This window comes from Schistocerca americana, chromosome X (genome assembly GCF_021461395.2).
Source record: "Schistocerca americana isolate TAMUIC-IGC-003095 chromosome X, iqSchAmer2.1, whole genome shotgun sequence".
In the NCBI taxonomy this organism is placed as follows: Eukaryota; Metazoa; Arthropoda; class Insecta; order Orthoptera; family Acrididae; genus Schistocerca; species Schistocerca americana.
The window spans coordinates 106243297-106269005 of record NC_060130.1 but is presented as its reverse complement, the minus strand read 5'-3'; the positions used below and the strand labels follow the sequence as shown (position 1 = coordinate 106269005).

Below are 25709 nucleotides of genomic sequence, written 5' to 3'. Positions count from 1 at the left end.
TACAGGAGGTTTTTGAGAACATCGTAAATCGAAAAAAAAATCAGTCCTTCAAGAAGAGTTTGGTACTGTTTCTTTTTCCACCGAATGCTGCAGTATGTTGGTCACATAGATCGACGACAGGAGGGTAAGTTGGAAAAGATGACCATCTGAGCCAAAGTTAAAGGGAAAAAGACTGCTGAGACGATAGATGGACCAGATAATGAGGAAGACAAACCAAACATGCTGGCCAGCTACTACGAGATGTGGAAGACTGGGAAAAATGGAGACAGGCGTTTAAGAGGATAGTGTGACGAGTCACCAGCTTTCAACTATGACAGGCCGGGTGCTGATGATATCCCGTGCTGTTATGCAGTGGTCGAATGTGTTTACTTGATAAGCCCAAAGTTTCGCCCTCCCCCCCCCCCCCCTCATCTATGTCGACACAGAGCGAGCGGTGGTGGCGGCTGGGGATTGGGGGGGGGGGGCTGTGTTGTCATGGGAGTCACAAGTTTTTCAAATTCGAGAGCAATTCGGCGTTGTCGTTTGCTGTCGCGCATTGCCGCCACCTTCACAGAAGATGGGAAATTTAACGTAATTGCCAAAAGCCAAAAGCCGAATGTCACAAATGATGTTGTGTTTGACACTTTCTACCGCTTTTCTGTGCAGCCTGTTGTAGACCTGCTAGCGTTTACCCGGATATGGGTCTTATCAAATCGAATCCCGTGGTTTCCTGACTACAAAGTTTGTTTCGCTGCAGCCGTTCTATCCGTTTTTCAACAAAAAATATCTTTCATGCTCCTCTGTTTCATTATTGTTCTCTTCACAATACTCACATACACCTGTCTGCAACTATACAGCATTTTGCACACTTCTATTTTTTGGCGAGAATCCTTGGCAGACAACATTTTTGTATTTGCTAGTAGGTATGTGTACTATAGTGATACGCCGCTTTTCCAAAATGTTATTCAGTTGTTCCTGGCCAAGTTTTTCGTGTACAAGTATGCCTGAAAACAACATTGAAGCGAACGTGGTGAGGTTGACTGTCATGTAAAGAAGATACGCAGTTTCTCCTACGAATTTGAGCAGATACAGCAGTTGTATTATCTCTCGGAACGTTTAGTATTCCTAACTTCATGAATTACCTTCGATCAGAAAACTCTTCAAATAGGGAGCGTTGGCATTATGGCTGGCGCTGTGTTTAATGCGGTCCTTCATTTTCTCCTATTGATTGCAACCTCATCATGTGTGCTGGTTACTGATGAATGGCATTATCTTTAGTAACTGCTTTCCCAACGTTTCACTTTACCATTAAATTATCTCTTCCATTGTCTCATTAATTAACCACGAACGTAGTTATGGGCCCGATCTCCCTCTCCCCGCCCCCCCCCCCCCCTCTCTCTCTCTCTCTCTCTCTCTCTCTCTCTCTCTCTCTCTCTCTCTCTCTTTGCAGCCGCAAATTTACGCTTTTAGCTTATTTCCTGGTCATATAAAGGTCATTATTTCGCTTTTATGTTTTTGCTCGCAGTATAATCTCGCGCGATGCCATAAGGAAATATTACTGCTCGTTTGCGACACTTTATTTTTCGAGTATCTTGCTTATAAAGTAACATTTCTTAGTACTTGTACATAATTTTTTAAATTTCTTCCTGTAGCGTGTTGTAATTCCCATTTTTCCCTCATCTTTTTTTCACTTGCCTAGATGTCTCACTGCGTAGACGCTCTGAGAGCGCTTATGAATAATATCTGTGATGCTCTGGTTTTCCACCATAAGAAACTCAGTGACAGATCTCTGCTTGGAACGCACTTCTGTTACTGACGCCATTTTGAAGGTTACCTAAAGCGCCGCCACCTCCCAGAAATTCATGAAACTATAGTGGCTGAGACGAGAATATTGCACGATGCCCCACAACAAATTCCGAATTTTTTAAGCCGCAATTGGCCGAGGAAAATTGTGTTGCATTATTTACTGAATTCCCCTCGTAGAACGCTGTTCTCAAAGTTGTAAGACTACAGAGGCGCGACAAACAAAATTTTACTATTAACCGTTACTGTAATAATCGCTGAAGAGTGGAGTACGTGGATAGGGAACATTCTTTAAAATCACATGATGTCATGAATCTCTTAGAAAATTTCCTTTGGGTAATGTTGTTAAATCTCTGTGTATCTACACTGAAGAGCCAAAGGAACTGGTACACCTGCCTAATATCATGTAGGGCCTCCGCGAGCACGCAGAAGTGCCGCAACACGACGTGGCATGGACTAGACAATTGTCTGAAGTAGTGCTGGAGGTAACTGACACCATGATTCCTACAGGGATGTCCATAAATCCGTAAGAGTACAAGGGGGTAGGGATCTCTTCTGACCAGCACGTTGAAAGGCAACCTAGATATATTCTCAATAATGTTCATATTTGGGGAGTTTGGTGGCCAGGGAAGTGTTTAAACTCAGAAGAGTATACCTGGAACCACTCTGTAGCTATTCGGGACGTGTGGGCTGTCGCATGTCCTGCTGGAATTGCCGAGGTCCAGCGAAATGTACAATGGACATGAATGGCTGCAGGTGATCAGACAGGATGCTTACGTACGTCTCACCTCCCAGAGCAGCATCTAGACGTATCAGGGGTCCCATACCACTCAAATTTCACACGCCCCGCACCATTACAGAGCCTCCAACAGCTTGAACAGTGCCCTGCTGACATGCAGGGTCCACGGATTCAGGAGGTTGTCTCCATACCCCGAATGCATCCCCACTCGATACAATTTGAAACGAGACTCGTCCGACCAGGCAACATGTTTCCAATCATCAACAGTCCAATGCCGGTATTAACGGGCCCAGGCGAGACGTGAAGCTTAGTGTCATCCAGACATCAAGGGTATAAGAGTAGGGCTTTCGCTCCGAAAGCCCATATCGATGATGTTTCGTTGAATGGTTTGCAGGCTGTCACTTGTTGATGGCCCAGCATTGAAATCTGCAGCAATTTGCGGAAGGATTGCACTTCTGTAACTTTGAACGATTCTCTTCAGTCGTCGTCCGTCCCGTTCTTGCAGGATCTTTTTTCGGCCGCAGTGATGTTGGAGATTTGGTGTTTTACCGGATTGCTGATAGTTACCGTACATTCTAAAAATGATCGTACGGGAAAATTCCCACTTCATCGCTACCTCGAATATGCCGTGTCCCATTGCTCGTGCGCCGACTATAACACCACGTTCAAACTCACATAAATCTTGATAACCTGCCATTGCAGCAATAGTAACCGATCTGACAACTGCGCCAGACACTTGTCGTCTTATATAGGCTTTGCCGACGACAGTGCTGTATTCTGTCTGTTTACGTATTTCTAAATGCGCACGCATATACCAGCTTCTTTGGCGCTTCAGTGTATAAACTTCGTTATAATTTCTAATCTACACGCAGAGGAATGCAACTAATTATCCATCGCGAAACAAGTCCTCATAGGTACGAATGGCTCTGAGCACTATGGGACTTAACATCTATGGTCATCAGTCCCCTAGAACTTAGAACTACTTAAACCTAACTAACCTAAGGACATCACACAACACCCAGTCGTCACGAGGCAGAAAAATCCCTGACCCCGCCGGGAATCGAACCCGGGAACCCGGGCGCGGGAAGCGAGAACGCTACCGCACGACCACGAGCTGCGGACCTCGTAGGTACTAGTTGTAGGTTGAGTGATTCGGAAGAACAAAGGTTGTCAAATGAGAGAATAATTTCTAGCTACTGATAATATTTTCGCGTTTTAACGAGGTGAACCGCTCATTGGTGATCGTGTATGCACTATACAGAACTGTTGTTATATGTGGTTGAGAGATGGTATCACACAATGACAATGTCTTTACTGTCACACATGCATAACAAACGTTTTGTTACACAACGGTATTTCAGTAATGAAACTCAAAGGTACTTAGGAATGAGTTTTTTCATAATTTCTTCATGCGTGAAGAACTGTAATATGCTATCTTGCACTCGGTAAAAATAATGATTCAGCGTACATAAATTTGAAACAGGCGCAGCTTACTGCATTGTCCAGTCACACTAATGACTACCTGTTAAAAACCTGAATAACAACCTTTTGCAGCACGGGCAGTGTCAGTGAGGTTCTGGAAGGGATCTGGAGGCATGTCGACGTGGCCAGTTGCGCTAGGCTTATCGGTTGAGGATCCATTGGGCGTACAGCACGACTGAGGAGGTCCCATAGATTCTTGATTGGGTTTAAATCCGGGGAGTTTGGTGGCCAGGTAAACACATCCTGTTGTCCTTCTAACCACACACGTCCATTGCGAGCTGTGCGGCACGTTCCGAGGAAAAGCAGACTGGATATAGGGGTGGACACGGTTCCCAAGGGCAGATGCATACCTGCGTTAGTCCGTTGTGCCTCCCAGAATGACGAGATACCCAGGGAACGCCACGGAAACATTCCCGGACGGTAACGCTCCCTCCTCCTGCCTGGACCCTTCCGACGATCGCTGCAGCGTGTTTGTTTCCAGACGTTTCATGCCGTTTGAGTAAAAAACGTGATCCATCAGAAAACGCCAGCTTCGCCACTCAGTGGACGTCCAGTTGCGGTACTGACGTACAAATTCCAGCCTTCGTCGCCGATGAAGGGCAGTCAGCACGAGTGCATTAAACAGGGGCCTGCTGCAAAGGCCCGTAGGCAGCAACGTTCGGTGAACCGACATTGAGGAGACACTGTCGGTAGCCCCATTGTTCATCTGGGCGGTCAGTTGCTCAATAGTGTCACGTCTATTAACCCGTATACATCTCCGCAACCGTCGTTCACCCCCTCCTCCTCTCCTATGGCCCGTGGTGCACTCCAGTTGTCTCGGCGCCGGTATTGGATAGCGCTGTTTTGCGATGGTCGGTATACTTTAACCACGGCGGCAAGCAAACAGTTGACAGACTTAGCTGTTTCGGAAATACTTACACACTTGTCCCGAAAGCGAATGAGAATGGCCTTTTGTATATCATCTAAATCGCTCCGCGTTTCCACATTACGACAACGACCGCATTGTTCCCGCGTCCCCCCCCCCCCCCCCACCGACCCAGACATGTTTCATATACCATCCACTCATCCTTTGCTAGTGCTGCCACCTGCTGTCTGTGTGTGGTTATTACATGTTGAAAAAACAAAACCTAAATATTTCTCACACCATCCCAAATACACGAACAACATTTCGTTAACACAGATCTATCAGATATCAATTTGGATGCGTAAAAAGCATATAAAAGCCTATCTTGAATGACAGGCAAACTGGTTATCAACCAACGAATGAATCTTGATAGCATCCGCTCTATTTTACAAATACTGTGCTCTACTGCAATATCGCACGATTTTGAATTCGTGTGATGAAATTATTTACCTGTTGGAAAAAGGGAAGAAGTAAACGTACGCGGTTGACAAAGAGATAATCAGAATATTATCAGATACACCGAAAAAATGTCGAATGTAAAAAAGGAATGTCTAAAAATCGAACACGGATCAGCGGGCTTGTGGTCTAACGCCTCGACCGCCGACCGCGCTCTGCTAGACGCGTAGAACGACGGGTGCCCAAATTACAGTATGGAAACACAAAACCGTTAACAGCGCGAACATTATTAACTTTAGGTTCAAAAATGGTTCAAAAGGCTCTGAGCACTATGCGACCTAACTTCTGAGATCATCAGTCGCCTAGAACTTAGAACTAATTAAACCTAACTAAACTAAGGACATCACACACATCCATGACCGAGGCAGGATTCGAACCTGCGACCGTAGCGGTCACGCGGTTCCAGACTGAAGCGCCTAGAACCGCACGGCCACAACGGCCGGCTTAACTTTAGGCCCTATATTATATGAATAAAATGTATGTTTTTAGACGATCTTTGGATGTGCGCTGAAGTAGATGTACACTAATCAATGTTCATTGAGGTGACAAAACTCGTGGAATTGCGATTTGCAGATGGCGGTAGTATCGCGCACACAAGGCAAAGAAGGGCAGTGCATTGGAGGGGGGTGGGGAGGGGGGACTGTTATTTGTACTCAGGTGGTTCATGTGAAAAGGCTTCCGACGTGATTATGGCTGCACGACGGGAATTACCAGACATTGAACGCGGAATGGTGGTTGCAGCTAAACCCATGGGACATTCCATTTCGGACATAAGATTAAGAAAATTGTTTGGTTTTTTATTTCCGATAAGATCTGCAGACTGCAGGGATTCCGTCCTCATTTTGTACAGAACAACTTCAACCCCTAGGATTGGGGCTTAATGATAACTGAATTTATTAAAAAAATTAGAAAATTTTGTCCAAGAATCAAAAAATAATGTGCAAAACGATTTACGTTGATTGCTTCATAGTTTTTCCAAAAAAAATCGTGAAAAATGTTCATATTATAGGCAACTGGGGAGAATACACACCTAACTAATCGTCATGTTAGATGTTGCGAAGTGCATTTCCTACTACTGTTACATGTACCCAACAGGCCAATGTACAGTTCATGGCGGAGGGTACATCGTAACAAAATGTCACCGATTTTTTTATCGTATTCAACTCGTACACCGGGCGAGGTCGGGGGGGAGGGGGGAGGGGGAGGAGAATAACTGTCCATATGGCTCTGTACGTGCCGTAATCTCTCTTTTATTTATCTCATGATCCCTACGCGAGATATTCGATGGTGCAGCATAATGACGGCACAGGAAAAAAGGCAACGCCGCGTTCAGGCCCTGAGGACCACCCTAAAGTCGACCTACTGCCGAGCTTCCTCAATCATTTATCATCGGCTGCGGTATGGAGCGGCATGGGGTTAACACATCGTACTCCTGGCCGTTGTCTACGTTTCGACGTTGGAACTGCTACCTCCTAATCGCGTAGCTCTTCGGTTGGCATCACGAGGCTGAGTGCACCCTGGCCCAGTCCTCCCACCAAGGAAAAATTCCTGACAAAACCACGAATCGCCTTCGGGTCCCCCGAATGAGTGTCCGTCGTGTTGACCACTCGGCTGATGCGGACAATGACCGTGCAGTCTCCTTCGAATACCGGCTCTCTGACCTTACCCAGCAGGGTCTCACGATTATTGTGGCGCCTTTCTTCTAAATATTCACATTTAACTTCCTCGAGCATTTCCGTTAGTTATACTTTCGTATGGATCATACCTTCCTGTCACGAGCCTCTGCATTCGTTCAATATCTGTTGCCTGACCTACTCGATAAGGACTCCGAACAGTGGAACAGTACTCTAGATCTGGTGGCACTAGCGTCTTGGCTTTGCTTTACAGGTACATTACACTTTCCCAGGGCCCTTCCAACAAATCTAACTCTTCCATTTACTTTCCTGTTGGTTACCATCCGACTGCAGGCACATTTTCAATCTAGCATCACTATCTAAGGCTTTAGAATACATGATTCACGAGCAGCTTACTAATTACTAAACCTCAAATAACCCTTTAGATGAACATAAGTCAGATTTCCGCAAAAATCACAGCGCGACGACTATTGTGTAACCTTCCCGTATAGATTAAAAATATAAAATAATGTGTAACCTTCCGGAACAAAAAATAAAAAATAATTAAATTTGGATAATTAAATTCTGGCGTATGAAGACTGATAAATCTTAACTCATGAAAAGCTGATAAATATTGACGTAAGCAGCGCTACTCCATGGCGCTGTGAAATCAATTTGAAACTGTCCGTGAGAAATAAACTGAAAAATTCTTACCTCGTGATGGTGTCGCCGGATAACGCTGTCTATATATCTGCTCGTAAATGGCACAGCTTAGTGCAATGCTGGCCTATCTACTAATACTGGATAACATTAGTCTGAGATCTGAATTACGAGAAAAACTGACTTTACTTAGTGACACAGCTGCACAGCTGGTAGTCTGATTACTAAAGAGCACATGACTATGATCTGACAAAAGTTCTGGAATATTTTAATTTAGATAAATGACTGGATCGGGACTGGCAATGACTTAAGGGGAAATTATGCTTTTATAGCTGACCGGTAAAAACAACTATATTCTGAATCTTTTTTACGTTATTGATAAAGATCTACAATCCATTACACGGGAACATTGAATATATTACAAATCTGGGTCAACTGGTGCTGACAAATCACAAAAGAAAATATTGAAACAAATTCATATTAACATCTCAGACAAGTGACTTAACTACGCGCATGCCAATAAAAATAATAAAATTTACCCTACAATAGATGCTTGACTTACTTACACTAGTGATTTTTCATTATATTAACAATTATTCATTTGTTCATCATCATCTGATTCCACTGTATCATTTAGCTCTGCGGCTGATCACAATTATTATTCAGTTCCATATAGTAAAATTATACAATTTTTTCTGCACTGCGACTTTAACGACTGCTAACTATAAACTGAGCTGCACGAGCGACAGACTACAACTACACTGTAGCAGCGAGCAACTGCAACTGCGGCAGAGACTGCTCTGACCTGCGACTCTATTGCAGTTCTCTTTTAACAGGGGCAAAGATATTTTATGTCTCAGGCAGCGCCTGTGAATTGTCGTTCTAGCAAGTGAAGAATACATCGAGACTACATCTGCTCCAGCAGGGTGGTGAACCCCTTACAATTCATACAAGAGCAACTGACGAACTGAAACACGCCATGAACAAATAAGAGGCGACCATTCTGCGCGTTTTGGACTTCAGAAAAGGTTTCGACACTGTCAATTTTGACATTCCACTTGCTTACCCCACAAGTCAAACTTTTTCTTCAGGTGCTGTAAAGTGGTCCCTTGCAGACCGCCAACAGTGTGTGATAATAGTAACAAAAATGTCGCAGTAAAGGGATGCGAGACCGCTACGGTCGCAGGTTCGAATCCTGCCTCGGGCATGGATGTGTGTGATGTCCTAAGGTTAGTTAGGTTTAACTAGTTCTAAGTTCTAGGGGACTAATGACCTCAGCAGTTGTGTCCCATAGCGCTCAGAGCCATTTTGAGCAGTAAAGGGATGTACTACCAGGGCTCGCACACTTTTCTCATTATTCGGCATGTTAGTGATGTGCCGACTAGTCTCCCTTACTGCAAATATCACTTTACGCTAACAACCTACAGTTACACCTAACCGCATACAACATACCGATGCACGACCATTTAGCATGTAAATTCAGACTTACTGGCCTTATCAGAGAGGGCGCAGAACAAAGGTTTGAAACTTAATGGATCTAAAACCATTTGCTCATAAAAGACTTTTATCCGTCAGTTCAAATAATCTCTTCTTCCCAGAAAGAACCATTTCTTCTCCTGCATAGAACTTCGGTATAATTCTGGACAATTACTCAGTGAAGTGAATACACAACTGGAATCTGTAAGAAGGTGTTGACGTTACATCATTTACTACAGAAATATATAACCGTATTTCCTCTCGAGCTTAAGAATAAACTCGTAGAATCACAAATATTCTCCGTACTTGATTTTGGTGGTACTATTCTCCAAGGACTTTCTCATGGGAGCTCACTCTGGCTGGAACTGGCGATGAATGCTTGTGTGCGATACATTTGTGGCGTTCGCTGTTTCCACCATATGACTCCTGCCTGCGTGCATTGATTACTGGTACATGCCGATAAGCGTACAGACAGTCTTACCCTGTGTCCAGCTTTGGAACTATCTTCCTCAAAATATCAACGTACTTAAATACCTCTCAAACTGCAAAAGACATAACGGCCCACCTTCTATCAAAATAGATTTCTTCCATATGATTGACTGTAACTTATTCTTATCAACCTCTTCCGGCACCACATTTCTCTTCCCCTTGTCTACAGAGTCCTGTATTGGAAGTCTGTTCTTTCTAAACAGCTATTATCACTATCGTTTCATTCTGCTCCTCTTTCACTATCCCTTCCATTTCTGATGACACAAATGCGCTAAACTAATAAATATTATTCATAAATCATATTATTATTATTCTAGGTTTTAAAATTTATTTACATTTTCTGGTAACCTAAGATTATACATCAGATTTAATTTTCGTTCTCCGTTTGTGCCTAGCTGTACATAAATGTGCTTCAGTAATCCCTTTTCTAATTAATGTTGGCATTCCTTGTATCCTTGTCGCCGGTGGTCTCCCTCTTGTCTCCCTTCCTGGTGGTTCGCATTCGGTGATCCGCCGTGGAAATCTCTCATCTGACATCAATTATATACCCTCATACCATATGAGTTGTTTTCCTTCCATAAAATCAATTACTGAAATTTCGATACCCTTTCTCGCCTGGATATCGTTGCAGACCGTCTTCAAAAGTCCATCTCAGCTAGTATCAGTGTTTTCATGAAGGCTTTTCTTTTGTTTCCTTTGTAATCTGACGATCCCATGAAACACCATCTGTGAACTCTCCAGCATATATTCTTGAATTAATTTTATCTTGTTTATCGTTGTGTGACGTTTTTACTGGTATATATTTCCACCCTTCAGTAGGTGCAATCGTTCCCTTCCCTTCTTAAAGCGGCACATCTTGATTTGTTCCTGCTACTACCTTGCATTTTGTTTCATTCATGTAGACCTGAGAGCCTCATTTTTTATACTTACTTTACTTTACATGTGGCAAGGGCCTTATCGAACATACGCCTGCTCTATGAGCCTCTTCCACTTCTGCCTGTCCAATGCGCTGTTTGTCCAGTTGCTGTTGCTGTTCATCCTAGTTGTGTCCTCCCGAATGTTATCCCGCCATCTGATTCTGGGTCTCCCTCTTCTTCTCCTTCCTTCTATTGTTCTGCTGAATGCCATTCTAGGTAGTCTATTCTCTGTCATTCTTGCTATATGGCCTGCCCAATTCAACCTTCTCCTCTTGAGCACTTCGACGATGTTACGGTGTTCGTACAGCCCTCTTTATTCTTCACTTCTTCTTATTCTCCATTTCATGTTATTTTCGTCGTACACAGTACCAAAAATTTTCCTTAGTACTTTTCTTTTGAATATTAAAAGTTTTTCAAATCTTTCTTTCTGAATATTAATGTTTCACATCCATATAACATCGCAGGTATAATGGTCGATTGATATAAGCGGACTTTGAAGTTACTGCTAAGTGATCTTTTTCTTAGAATTTTGATGAAACTAAAAAGTGTCTTGTTTGCTGTTGATAAACGGGCATCTATTTCTATATCTGTTCTGTTGTTATTACTAAAAATACTTCCTAGGTACTTGAAGTGGTCAACAGTCTCGAAATTGAATCCATCTACAGTCAGAGGTGCATCTTTTCTGGTTTTCTTGCAGGTACTCCTCTATTAATTTCCCGGTGATACATTCATTGCCTTCATCTTGTGCCAAAATTAGCTGGTCAGCAGCAAATTGTAGTAGAATGTATTGGGATTCCTATGTTCTTATATTTTTCTTCCGTTTTTTCCAAAAGTTTTTTGTATTTATTTTATAAAGTGTCGATGACAGACTGCATCTCTGTTGCAGTTCCATTGCAGCTTTAAGTCCAGGAATGAGAACGTTTTGTATGTATATTCATGCTGTAGAGTTTCATGTAGGTTCTGAATTGCTTCAGCTATGATAGGATTAATCGGTATGCATGCAACAGCATTCTTACCAATATATCCCAGTACGAGAATGGTTCAAATGGCTCTAAGCACTATGGAACTTAACATCTGTGGTCAGCAGTCCCCTAAACTTAGAAGTACTTAAACCTAACTGACCTAATGACATCACACACATCCATGCTCGAGGCAGGATTCGAAACTGCGACCGTAGTAGCAGCGCGGTTCCGGACTGAAGCACCTAGAACCGGTCGGCCACAGTGTATCCCAGTACGCCGCGCATAAAAATGTGATTTTGCGATACTCATACTTCGAGTTTTGTTGGTGGTAGAAATGTAGGGTTAAGCGTTTTGGATATCGCTTGGTCTAGGGGCCTTGTGTGTGCCCAGAAGAATAATCGCCTTAGTGTCAATACCCTACAGTATAGGGTCATAATATGAATGTTACACACTTCCTCGTGCTTAGGCAAATAGAGCAAATTGGTTGGTTCTTTTTGCATTTGATGTGGCGTATGGAGCGATTGATAGGACTTTTGGAGGCACCATTATTTCGGGGGCAGTTCCTCGGAAAACGGCAATTTTTTTTTTACCGTATTTTCGTCATTAGCGGACGAAACCCCACCCGAGTCATTAGATGGCTATTCACAGCAAGTGACTGAAACATTTACGGAATATTCCTAAGATCCCGATCTTTACCCTACTCGTACACGTGAAATATGCAAGTGAAAATTAAATAGCTCGATTGATGACGAGTATGCTCGTGAATGAATGAATGATTAATGCATTTGCGTAAATTCATGGACGGTTCCTGAGAAAACCCCAAAAAAGCGTTTTTCACCATTTTGTCGCTGTCAGCAACGGACCAAACCCCAGCGGCGGATTCCAAGAAGGCTATGCACAGCAAATGGCTGAAATTTTGACGATATATACCCAAGATCCTGGTCTCAAACTGCCTTGTAAATTTTCTAATTACCATACTTGTGCACCTAAAGTGTGGAGTGAGGAGAAAACGTAGGTTATTAAGTAATTTAGCAGCGAGAAATATGATGTAGAGTGTCTCCATTACCATCAGAAGGGTTCTGGCAACCCTACGTTGTAGTTTTTTGTGCACGTAAAATCCGATCTGAGGTGTAAAATTAGTTTCGCATTATTTCAGTTTCACATAAATAAACTGTCTAAATTTTACTACCCACCAAACAACGGAAAAGAAGGAAAGCTGCTAATCACCATATAGCGGAGATGCTGAGTTGCAGATAGGCACAACAAATGGACTCTCACAATTATAGCTTTCGGCCATCAAGGCCTTCGTCAACACACACACACACACACACACACACACACGACTGCAGTCTAAGCTATAATTGTGAGAGTCTTTTTGTTGTGCCTATCTGCGACTCAGCATCTCCGCTATATGATGAGTAGCAACTTTGCTTCTCATAATATTGTTACTACCCAGCAAGTTCTTTTCATATGAGTGACATGGCCTGCTGTGGCAGGGAACAGAAGGGAATCAGAGGGAAAATGCTCCTATCAGAGCACAAATAAGGCAAATATGCTCCTGTTTATTGAAAGGCTCTGACTGACGAATGGGGTACCAGCTTCCTCGTTCTACCTTCCTCGACACCTTTAAAATTTTTGCAAAAATATTGGCATACGATCATATTCGCCCTTTTTATGCTGAGAGAGGAGGAGATAATGGCAGCGGAAAAGATATGGAGAAATGGAGAAGTAATAAATGCTGGAAGATAGTAGATAGTGGTTGTGGTGCAGAAAGAGCGAGAGAGACAGAGGCAGTGTGAGAGATAGAAAAGGACACAGAGGCAGTGGAACATAGTAGATAGTCAGAGAACAGTGCTAGGAAAAGGGTAGAAGATACAGTGCCAGGAGGAGAGAAATAAAGAGAAGGAGTGGAAGCGGCTGAGAGCCAGTGTTAATGAGAGACAGAGTCCATGACAATGACAATGACAATGAGGAAGAGAGAGAGAGAGAGAGAGAGAGAGAGAGAGAGAGAGAGAGAGAGAGAGAGAGAGAGAGAGAGAGAGAGGGAGAGAGGGAGAGAGAGGGGGGGGGACAGGAATGAATGAGATAGTAGCAGCAAGAGAGAACAAGAGAGAAACAGTAACAACAAGAGGCGACAGTAGTAGTAGGACAGAACGAAGGCGACTGTGGCTGCGAGACAGAAAACAGTGACCGCTAGAGAGGCACAAAGACATAATGACAATGAGTTGGGCAGAGTGAGTGAGTGAGATTGGGCAATTGCGAGTGGATGGGTATGGGAGGCTTAAAGCAATGGATGAGTGGGTGTGAGTGATTAACAGTTACGGCAGCTTTAGGAAGTGAAAGGTGAGTTTTATCTTAAAAAGAGCGCGAATATATTCACATGCCAATATTTTTAAAGGTGCTGGGGAAGGTAGAACGAAGTAACTGGTATCTCAACTTTCAGGCAGAGCCTTATTAAAGAGGAGCATATTCGCCTTTTTTGTGCTTTAGTAGGAGCATTTTTCCACTGGTATTCGATGATTCTAAGGCTTTCCACAAACTGCATAAAAATATATTAGCATAGGCTTTCTCTATGTCTACAGATATTAACTGAAGGGGCTGATTTTCAATATCTTTCTTTTCACGTATTTGTTGCAAACAAAATATACAGTCTGTAATTTTTTTCCTCTTCTGGAGTCAGTTTGCTCTTGGGCTCAGTTTCTTTGCATTTTGTCTCTAAAAATGTTTAACGACTATTTGTCACAGTTAATCCTTTATAATACTTATATTAATTTTTCCCCTTCGTATGAATTGTTGATATAACTTTTACTTACCAAACTTTGGGGATGCTTTCGCTATTTACACATTTTTCAAACAGGTTTCTCAATAGCTCACGTAATTTTACCATATCCTATTTCAAAACTTCAGTTGGGGATTCGTCCAATTCCTGTAGTTCTTCCATTCTTTAAAATTTTGATTGAATTTTTTATCGTTTCTATGTTCAAAGAAAAGTCTGCATTGTCCTCTATTATCTCTCTTTTGTTATTAATCTATCCAAAAAAATTTCCCTAATTCTGTCAGCAATTGTTCAAATCATTCTTCTCAAGTCTGGACATCAATACTTATAATTTATTGTGTTTCTTTAGAAATTGCCCCAATATTTTCAGTGGCGTCCAAGCTTCTTTTTCCTCCAATAAAATTATCATCAGCTTTATTATTTATCTTTCCACAATTTTTATTTTTTAAGTGTGTTGGCATTTCTCTAATTTTTACTTCTTGCAGTCTTCATCGTGCCTTGTCCCGAATATTTTGCGTATTTAACCATTTTAAATACCACTGTTTATTTGTAACTCTTTCTCTATGTCTGAATAAAAATAATACAATGGTTTTTTCCTTGCACAATTTATTACTCCTACTAGAGCTTCTCTTTTGCTGCCTCATGTAAAGTATTAGTGATGTATTTATATTTTTGTATTATCATATTTGCTCAATTATGTTTCATCTAACTTATTTCTGTATAGATGCACTATACTTCCATTTTCTAGCCTATTTACGTCATGCTTTGGAACCCTTAGCTAAGTTTTGTAGTCACTCCTTTTTATGCTCTGATGTCTTGTGTTTTTAAGGCTGTTTTCGCCTAATTATTATGTAATAAAATATTGATTTTTATTGAAGTTTATACTGATGCCATGCATGTCTATGAATTTCTTTACGCAGATGAAAACCATTTAGAATTTGTACTGAATTTTGTTCACATACATTAATTACTCTAGTGCCATTATTATTTACTACACTTTCTCCATGTGCTCCTACTATTTCATTTCTTACTTATCTCCCGGTTCTGCTATCGAAAATTCGGCCAATAATCAATTCCTTTCTATTTCCTACTGCTTCATCTATGTCGTTCAATTTGTCGAAGAGGGTAACTTCGATACGATCTCGTACATCTTCGCTTATTACATAGGCTCCAATTACGATAGTTTTGCGTCTGTATAAAGTTATATTTACTTTAATCAAAATTTCATTTATATGTTCCCAGTTTGTAACATTCTTCTGTAACTCTTCGTTATTTATACTCCTCTCTTTGCTCTTAGATGTTCCTGCACCCCACTACGTTTATGTACATAGTATTCTTTAGTTTTTGTGCTGTTCCCCTTCTTTTATCATTTCTTAAAACAAAATGATGTCTGGTTTTTTGTTTTCTAGTTATCTAATGACTTTCCAGAATGAAATTTTCACTCTGCAGGGGAGTGTGCGCTGATATGAAACTTCCTGGCAGATTAGAACTCTGTGCCAGACCGAGACTCGAACTCGGGAGCTTTGCCTTTCGCGGGCAAGTGCTCTACCAACTTTTTTTTTTCGTTCGTTCTATTTTTTCTGGGCGGACGTCCCATAACACCTGTTCATACTTCATCGTTGATCCATTAACTCAGTTTTTTTTTTATTACAGAGGGCAGCTAACCCTCTGACCGAACACTCTTAGCTACCGTGCCGGCGACACACAGTTTTAATCTACCAGGAAGTTTCGTCTAATGACTTTATTCCTTAATCTTTGACTATCCAATGTTTGAATTGTGATAGCCCGTTTGACAGCTTTTTACGTTGACCATTTAATCTGTCCAGCAGGGCCTGTGGCAGGCGTGCAGCATGATCTGGGGCGAGCGACCAGTACTGCAGGCAGCAGCGTCGCAGCGGACCGGCCGTTGTCCACGGCGTGGCAGACGGCACTCAACGCCACAGCCATGAGCGCAACCAAGAAGAGGCAAGTGCGCCGCGGGGGCAAGCCACCGCCCGACAGGCCCCAGAGAGCACTCTTCTGCCTCACCCTCACCAACCCCATTCGGAAACTGTGTATAGACGTCGTCGAATGGAAGTATCCTTTCAAATAAATATCTCTACCGCCTACCTCACGGCCTGGAGCCGATACGTGTGGTTGCACTTCTCGATACACTGCCTTTGTTAACCTGTGGGCAGTTTCTTTGTGTGTTTTCCTCTCTCGCTTACAGCAGCACGTGTGAACTTACTGTCGCAGCCACGTAACTATCGTCTCAGTTAACAGCAAAAGTGTACACATTCCGCTTTTAACCTGCCCGTGCTTACCCGTTAGCCAGGCAGGCAAGCTGCCGCACGTTATCGAGCACAACGGACAGGCTGCTCTACTTCCATCTAGGCCAAGCAGGCTACAGAAGTCTTGCTTGCCTGCCTGCCTGCCCGCCGGCCCGTCTTCCCTCTGTGCTACAATACGTAGCAGTTTATTCTGTACACTTCATTGTAGTGTTATGAGTAGGATTAGGAAGTTGATGAAAAGTCTTTTTTTACACGAGTATCACGAGAAGTGGCTGAATGAAATATACAGGATGTTTCACAATTCGTGTTACACACTTCTAGAGGTCTTAGAGGGGACTTATTAGACCAAGTTTTACGCAGAGACTGTAATCTACCCCCGCCTTCCTACTTCCATCTACTGTCCACAAGTATTTTATGAAGATTTGAGAGGAGCGAAGATTACAGTAAACTTTCTTGTTTACTTAGCTTGTCTTGTCGAGTTGGCTACAGTTCTTCTTGTCTAGGGATCTGATTCTTGAAGATGAAAATGTTACATTTTAGGTCCCCACGGTTGGATTGATCCAAATAAATTTTGAGATTGTTGTTGCAGAATTTTTGTTTTTACGTAAATCTATTTTCTCACGTTTGAGTTTTCACATTTACAAAGCCGAAATTACATTGTTCGCACAAAATACAAAAATACGTCCAATCCAATCGGATTCATGCTTACTACTCCCATACTCTGCGAAATAACAGTATTCCAAAGGGTTTACAATTTTTCTTAACATATTCATTTCTTCTAATTTCTGTTACATTATTACATTCGATTATTATTTCGTAAACGAATCCAGAAACAAACATGATAACCAGTACAATATTGCGTAAGTAATAATAGAAATTTTAAGTGCGCCAATAGTTCGTAATTTCAAATGTGTCTACACAAATAATTTTAACTGTACATTCAGAATTAGTTCTTATCGATTATAACATCGAGACCAAAATATTTTATAAAGTAATTCATTTTCGTAAATTTTAACTTGAAATGTAACATACTCTGTATAAAATTATGCGAAAATTTTCAAAAAAAGCAACTGAGAGAATATTGAGCTGTCCAAAATTCGAAAAATAACACTGGTGTCGACAATTACTGTTGAGGAAAAGCAATGCTTGTGAAGGATGTACCGTTACAGGACCCATGTCCGAAAAAGTGATCCGACGGCGCTACAGAGCGCCAAAGTTATAGGTGCCGGCGCTTGTAAATGAACATATATACAGGGTGATACCGTGATGATATTACAAACTTTCTAGGATGATGCAGAAGAATAAACGTACCAATATGAAGTAACGGTACCTTTGTCGGAAACGAACGAGTCGAAAGTTATAAGAGAAAACCGTTCTCGTACTTCTGACAGCGGAATACGTCTACTGGTACCGTTGTTGATAAGGTTGTAGTGTGGGCAATTTTCAGGGGTGGTAGGATGGACCAAAACAAGGAAAAAATGTGCTGTAAACATGAACTGTAAAATGTATACCTTCAGAGCTATGAGCACTTGTTCATCCTCACTACAGTGAAACATATTTCCTCTTTTGAACAAGTGCTCATAGCTCTGAAGGTATGCATTTTAGATCCCATGTTTACTACACAGTTTTTCCTTGTTTTGGTTCATATTACCACCTCTCAAAGTCGCCTAACCTACAATCTTAGCAGCAGCAGCAGCAGCAGCAGCAGCAGCAGTACCAGTACCTGTACTCCACTGTCAGAGGTATCAAAAAGGCTTTCGCTTATAATTTTCGACTCGTTCGTTTCCGGTACAGAGGCCCTTACTTCGGATTGATGCATTTATCCTTCTCCATCGTCCTAGGAAGTTTGTGAGATCGTCACGGAGTCACCATCTATAAACATACATTTACAGGCTCCGGTGCCTTTAACTTTGACGTTCTGTAGCGACCTTGGATGACGTTTCCGGACGTGTGTTCCTGCGTACGACTCGATCTACTAAGTCCCCTCCACAGCCTCTAGAAGTGTGTAACAATAATTGTGAGACACCCTGTATATCCATTTTGGGTCATTGTAGGCCAAACAATTGTGGATTTTATTTGTCTTTATTTCCTTTTTGGCGTATTTCGGGCTTGCCTATTTATTTCGATATGACGGTTTTCTCTGCAACTTCACCCTCTTTCTATACTTAAGTCAAACCATCATCGGGTCACACGTTTTCTGTAGTAAGCACAATCACGTCTGAAGGTAGACATTCTTTGCACCTGAGAACCGGAAGATGTCCATTATACTGCAACGCTAATTAAAGTTAGATTTTGGAAGTCTAGTTTCTGCAACACTAGTGTGCTCCAGCCAAGTATGACTCCAGTTATACCTATTTTACTTTTTCCAGGATGTCTGTTTCGGGTTAACTGAAATCATTCTAAGATGCAAAAATAGTTCAATCAAATTTCATGAAATGCATTTTTAACAAACACGAAGTTCACTAGCCACATTATGTTAATCTAAAAATTACATGGCTGAAAGGAGAAACTTTTCTTTCATTCTAAGCTTTCTTCACATAACGTTGCGTACCGCCGGAACGAGGTATTTAATATCCACTGAGCTACATTTTTTTTACTTCTTCAATTTTTTCCTTAAATTTAGAACCCCTGTACACTGCTAAATGGCCTAAAGTCCTTAGCATACATTTCCACGCACTTGTCAGCCGGTTTGTCCTCTTTCAGAATATTTATGTGGTGAGGAAACTGCTGGTCAAATTTACAAACATGTCGTAAGATACTCAAAGTTCCCAAATGAGTGCATAATAACTTCTTACTAAATTTGCATTGCGAGACACCTACTGATTTATTTGAAGCTGCCTCATAAACACAGGACAACTTTTCTCCAGCTGCACATGGGCTCTGTTTCGTGACTGGTATATATTCGCCAATTCTTAATTTCTCCTCAGTTTCCTTTAACTCAATTCGTTCATTTTGCTGCTCCCGCCGTTATGTTAAATGAGCTGCAGTGAAACAAGCAACGCAAACATATTCTGGCTAATCACGTCGGATTGGTAGCGCAACCTGTTGTGTGGTGCAGCAGGCTGAAGGGGTCCTGTGAAGCTTGCCGGGCTTGCGGAAACCCAAGTTAGCCTGCTTTAACCACTGGGCTTAATTACACATGCACTCTTTATGTCACCGTTGCGACAGCTTGGGCTGCTTCAATGGTTGCGGCAGACATGGGCAGGCAGGCCGGAAGAAGAATTTGTATACCTCTGGTTAACAGTGATGTGGACGCCTGTAAAGACAATCATCCGAACTTGAACGTATTGGACATGGTGAATCTCAAGTAGTCCATTTTTTTCTTCTTCATGTTTTGTACTCCTTCATCGAAGAGGAGAATAATGCCAACTGGAAAAGTTTGTAGTCTTTGCTACATTTTTGATTATCTACGAGTACATCTGCTTGCTACCGCGACACATTGCGGCCCACATCATGGAGCACACACACGGCTTGTTTAAGCTACACATATAGTACTGTTTGCAAGTATTCAGATTGTTAATAAATTTTTTTGTATTTCTTACTTAATTCTTTGTTTCTAAAATACCTTTTATGTGTAATACGCTGAGCTAACTGTGTGTTTTAAACATAACTTCTTTAGACAATAAAGTCGAAGCTGATAGTGACGTGTGTCTTGTTTCACACGGATGTATAACTGCTCATACAAAAAATGGTTTGGGGAATTCGAAACGTATGTGCCGCAGTTGCGCATACCGTTTGCCGACAGCTAAATATTTCGCTCTCTCAAGTTTACCTAGTCACTTTAGGGAACATTACATACCAAGTAAAAATAAGAAAAACTGGCTTTTATTCTCGGTTACTCTAATTTACCTCACATCAGAAATCGGTTCATTCCTACTTAGACCAAATACCTATTTTATTCTCAAAATATAATACATGCTTTATACGAGCATTTAGATATTATCCTAGCTTTGGATGAGAGCAGGTATGTTCTGTGTAATAAGTCAAATGAATGGAAGCATTATATTAAAACGACTGTCACCTACAGCTGAATTTGGACTAAAATCTCGTCAAACATTCGATGAAAAATGAAGAACATGATGCGAATTTAATGAAGATGAATCTTTCAGAAAGACTGAGGTTCAAGTAGGATAGTGGAAACCAAAAATGTTGCCGTATGAAACACTTCTTTACAGATAGTCAAGCATCACATAAATGCCCTTAAATGTAATCTAATAAGGTTTGTAAACATTTTCATAAACGTTATGAGCGTTCATGACTTACAAGAAGCAAGTCATACAGGCTTAAGTTTATTAAAGAAACGTTATTGTTCATTGGCCTAAGCTGCGTTTATTTGGCATTGTGATTAGGACGTAATGATAGAACTTCTCATTTCCTGTGCAGTGTCTGTGTAAGTGTTCACTACAGATTACTCTCTTTTTAATGTCTAAAGATTTCATTCTTTATTTGCGCCTAACTGCGATTAAAAATAATTACATAAATATTCAAAAATCTGTACTGTATTTGGAAATTATGACATGTGTAGGTCATATAAATGGATCTCATAAAATACGTCAATGTGGTGAAGACAGTACAGTACTAGTCAATGGGAGAGTGGGCGATCTATAATACTGGACAGTGTGCTTATTTATAATTTTCATAGTTCGTTAAAATGCACAACACGCACAACCTTGAGTGGATAAACTGCATAATATCATGAAAGCTGGATTTAATTCTTACTACTGCACTCTCTCTTGCTGGTGAATATTTTCTGTTGGTCTCCAGTAAGAAAGCCTCATGGACATAAATAAATGTGGTCTGTAAGGCAAAAAAGAGGAGTAAATTATTTAATACTCGGCAAACCAAATCACTGAATCATAAAGAAATTTTTATATCTTTAAAACAGCTTTTCTCACTTTGAACTTCCATAAACACACTGTTTCAGATACAGATAGTGCTCCATAATTGTTTAACATCTATAGTGATACAGTTTGCTTAAATAAGAGTATTATATTATTAATTCTTCTAGTGTTCCTACGTTACTAATTCCTATTTAGTCTCTGCAATTATTCTTAATCTAGTGAAGCTATGCTTTGAATTTCCTAACAAGAAAATTAATCTGAATTTCTTACTGGTAATAGACACCTAGTAATGGAGCAACAGACACAGCTTAGAATTATTATTAACCATCTTGTATCAAGAAATTGTTTATCTGAATTAATCAATAGTAAATGTGTTCACAATGTCTAAGTTCATTTGAATGTTGTCATCAATTAAAAATGTTTAGACTCAAGAAATTTCTATCTAGAACTACTTGTCTTGTCTGCAGTAAGTTACTTTCTTTAACTTCGTACACAGACCTTTTGAGTACCTGATATTACTGACCATCTTTGCAAACTGTGTTGCCTTGGCTGTGTACACTCCTTATCCCAATGGTGATTCCAATAATACAAACCTTTATTTGGTAAGTACATGAACATATTACATTATTACTGCTATTTTAAAGAACACTTTATTTATGTAAGCAAAGTGCATGATTTTTTTCGATAAATGGTTGTCATAGGATCCTAAATGAAATTGGATAAACTGTTTAGCAATATGTCATATAAGTTGGAAGTATACAGTTTCATATGCACCGTCCATTTAATGATGACAGACGAGTTTTGAACTGACACTTGCTATGTTGACATTTAATTGTGTCCACTAAATTATTTTTACGCTCTTTATTCCTCCTCCTTTTGAGTATATGGATTATCAAAAGAGCAGCTGCCTAACATATTACTCAGTGTGATATTTGTAGTGAAATATTGGTGTTTCTGAATGCAGTTTGCTGAACATCTACATCGATATGCATAATCTGTAAATCACATTCAAGTGCCTGACAGAGGGTTCATCGAACCACCTTCACAATTCTGTATTATTCCAGTATCGTACAGCTTGCGGAAAGAATGAACACCTATATATTTCCGTACGAGCTCAGATTTCCCTTATTTTCGCATGGTGATGGTTTCTCCCTATGTAGGTCGGTGTCAACAAAATATTTTCGCATTCGGAGGAGAAAGTTGGTGCTCGTAATTTCGTGAGAACATTGCTCTGCAACGAAAAACGCCTTTGTTTTAATGATGTCTATCCCAAATCCTGTATCATTTCAGACACTCTCTCCCCTATTTCGCGATAATAAAAAACGTGCTGCCCTTCTTTGAACTTTTTCGATGTACTCTGTCAATCCTATCTGGTAAGGATCCCACACTGCGCAGCAGTATTCTGAAAGAGGACGGATAAGCGTGGTGTTGGCAGTCCCCTTAGTTGATCTGTTACGTTTTGTAAGTGTCCTACCAATGAAACGCAGTCTTTGGTAAGCCTTCCCCACAACGTTTTTTATTTGTTTCTTCCCATTCCAGTTATTCGTAATTGTAATTTCTAGGTATTTAGTTGAATTTATGGCCTTTAGATTTGACTGATTTATCGTGTAACTCAAGTTTAACGGATTCCTTTTAGCACTCATATAGATCTCACACTTTCCGTTATTTAGGGTCAATTGCCAATTTTCGCACCTAATAGATATCTTTTCCAAATCTTTTTGTGATTTGTTTTGATTTTCTGATGAGTTTACAAGTTGATAAATGACAGTGTAATTTGCAGACAACCTGAAACGGCTACTCAGATTGTCTTCCTAATCGTTTATATAGATAAGGAACAGCAAAGAACCTATACCACCACCTTGGGGAACACCAGAAATCACTTCTATTTTACTCGATGTTTTTCCGTCAGTTACTACGAACTGTGACCCCTCTGACAGGAAATCACGAATCCAGTCACATAACTGAGGCGATATTCCATAAGCATGCAGTTTCATTACAAACCGTTTGTGTGGTACCGTATCAAAAGCCTTCCAGAAATACGGAATCAATTTGAAATCCCTTGTCAATAGCACTCAACACTTCTTGAGAGTAAAGAGCTAGTTGCGTTTCGCAAGGACGATGTTTTTAAAATCCGTGTTGACTGTGTGTCAGTAGACCGTTTTCTTCGAGGTAATTCATAATGTTCGAACACAATATATATTCCAAAATGCTTATGCATACCGACGTTAATGATGAGGGCCTGTAATTCAGTGGATTACTCCTTCTACCTTTCCTGAATACTAGTGTGACCTGTGCAACTTCCCAGTCTTTGGGTACGGATCTTTCATCGAGCGAACGGTTGTATATGAGCGTAAAGTATACAGCTACTGCGTCAGCATACTCTGAAAGGAACGTAACTGGTATTAATTAAATTTTCTATATCTTACCTGTTGTATAGGGAAACATAGAGGGAAGTTTCGTATCAGCCCACACTCCGCTGCAGAGTGAAAATCTCATTCTGAAAACATCCCCCAGTCTGTGGCTAAGCCATGTCTCCGCAGTATACTTTCTCCCAGGAGTGCTAGTTCTGCACGGTTCGCAGGAGAGCTTCTGTAAAGTTTGGAAGGTAGGAGACTAGGTAGTGGTAGAAGTAAAGCTGTGAGGACGGCGCGTGAGTCGCGCTTGGGTAGCTCAGTCGGTTTAGCCGGCACGGTAGCTCAGCGTGTTCGGTCAGAGGGTTAACTACCTGAGCGAATGGATCAAGGAGAAACCAAAACGGATGTCGTCGGATGTCCGCTTCAAAGACAACGAACAATACAGAACAAAATCAGAAAAAAAAGACGGTAGAGTTTTGTGTATGTGAACAAGGCGCGTTTTCAGTAAGTAATGCAACACATTTTTCCTCGGCCAATTTCGGTTGAAGAAATGCGGAATTTATGGTGGGACATCGTAGAATAACCACGCTTCAGACCCCATAGCTTCATGAAGTTCCGACAGGTGGCGGCGCTATACGCGGCCTTCAAAATGGAGTCTGTAACCGAGATGTGTTCGAACCAAAGAGTTGCCACTGAGTTTCTTTCGGCGGAAAACCAGAGCGTCACAGATACTCATAGGCGCTTGCAGAATGTCTACGGAGACCTGGTGGCGAGCAAAAGCACGGTAAGTCGTTGGGCGAGACACGTGTCTTCGTCATTGCAAGGTCGCGTAAACCTGTCAGATCTCCGGCGTGCACGCCAGCCGCACACAGCTGTGAAATCGAAGAAATGACTTCAGCATTTTCGTCACCACAAAAACGAACTTCTCCTCCTCCATGACAACATCAGACCTCACACAAGTTTGCGCACCCGAGAGGAGCTCACAAAACTTCATTTGACTGTTCTTCCTCATCCACCGTACAGCCTGGATCTCGTACCTTCCTACTTCCATCTGTTTGGCCCAATAAAGGACGCACTCCGCGGGGAGCAGTACGCGGATGGCGGGGAGTTTATTGACGCAGCGAGACGTTGGCTCCGTCGTCGACCAGTAGATTGGTGCCATGCTGGCATTCAGGCCCTCTATCTGATTTGTCCGAACACTCCACATCGACTTCCCTGTTTTTAAATTTCTGCCAACGTCAGTGACGTAGCAGTTGTAGTGCCAAAATTGCGTGGTGAAGCTAAACGTTGCAGTTTGTGTTGGTAGCGCGGAGCGCCGATTACGTTAATATTTACCCTCACACGTCTCCGCCCAACGCAAAAACAAAACAAAACAAAACCTAACCAAACCAAACCAATCTTCTCTTTTAGATCTTTTTCCATCATTTTCAGCAACTATTTTTGAAGAATACTGATACGGAAGAATAGCACACTAATTTCGTTAAAAATGGCTTTTTAACGCAACTGTTGTGTATTTCTTCACATCGGAAGTCTTGTTATTCCATTCAAACCGCCATCCCCCACCACATACACTTGCTTCACACAGTCAGAGAGGAGGACTGGACGTGATGAAAGCTCATAAAGCAATAAGACTGCTTCACGTAGTGAAAGTAAAATTATGTTCAACAATTGCAAAAGAACAACTCAAAATATTTACCGAAAATTGTGAAGAAAATGTAATATAAAATAAAAATATCGGCGCTCGATATTGCCATTTTTTAATCGATATGTCTGGGGAAAAATATCGACTAAATATGTCTATATACTTGGAAAAACTATTGATATATCGATATATCGATATTTTAACAACTGTCCTTGGGCACACCCTCGTGGCGACAGAGCGAGTAGGTGGACTCGTCGACCGTTTACTGCACTCAGTAGTGCTGAAAACAGAGAAATGGAGGCTCCATAAGAGGAGCATAGGCGTGAAGTGCGTTTCTTCGCAGCGG

General features: G+C 41.4%; 1 protein-coding gene across 4 annotated transcripts in view; it reads left to right on the top strand.

Annotated features, from left to right (window-relative positions):
• The first annotated feature begins 16080 nt into the window (after positions 1-16080).
• LOC124555453 (muscle calcium channel subunit alpha-1-like) overlaps positions 16081-25709 on the top strand; it is a 566027-nt gene continuing 556398 nt past the window's right edge. For all 4 annotated transcript variants that reach the window (XM_047129373.1, XM_047129372.1, XM_047129371.1 and 1 more), the window contains exons 1-2: positions 16081-16332; positions 21864-21969. In XM_047129373.1, coding sequence (XP_046985329.1) covers positions 16202-16332; positions 21864-21969 — 237 coding nt within the window. In that variant the 5' untranslated portion in view covers positions 16081-16201. The remainder of the gene's footprint in view (positions 16333-21863; positions 21970-25709) is intronic.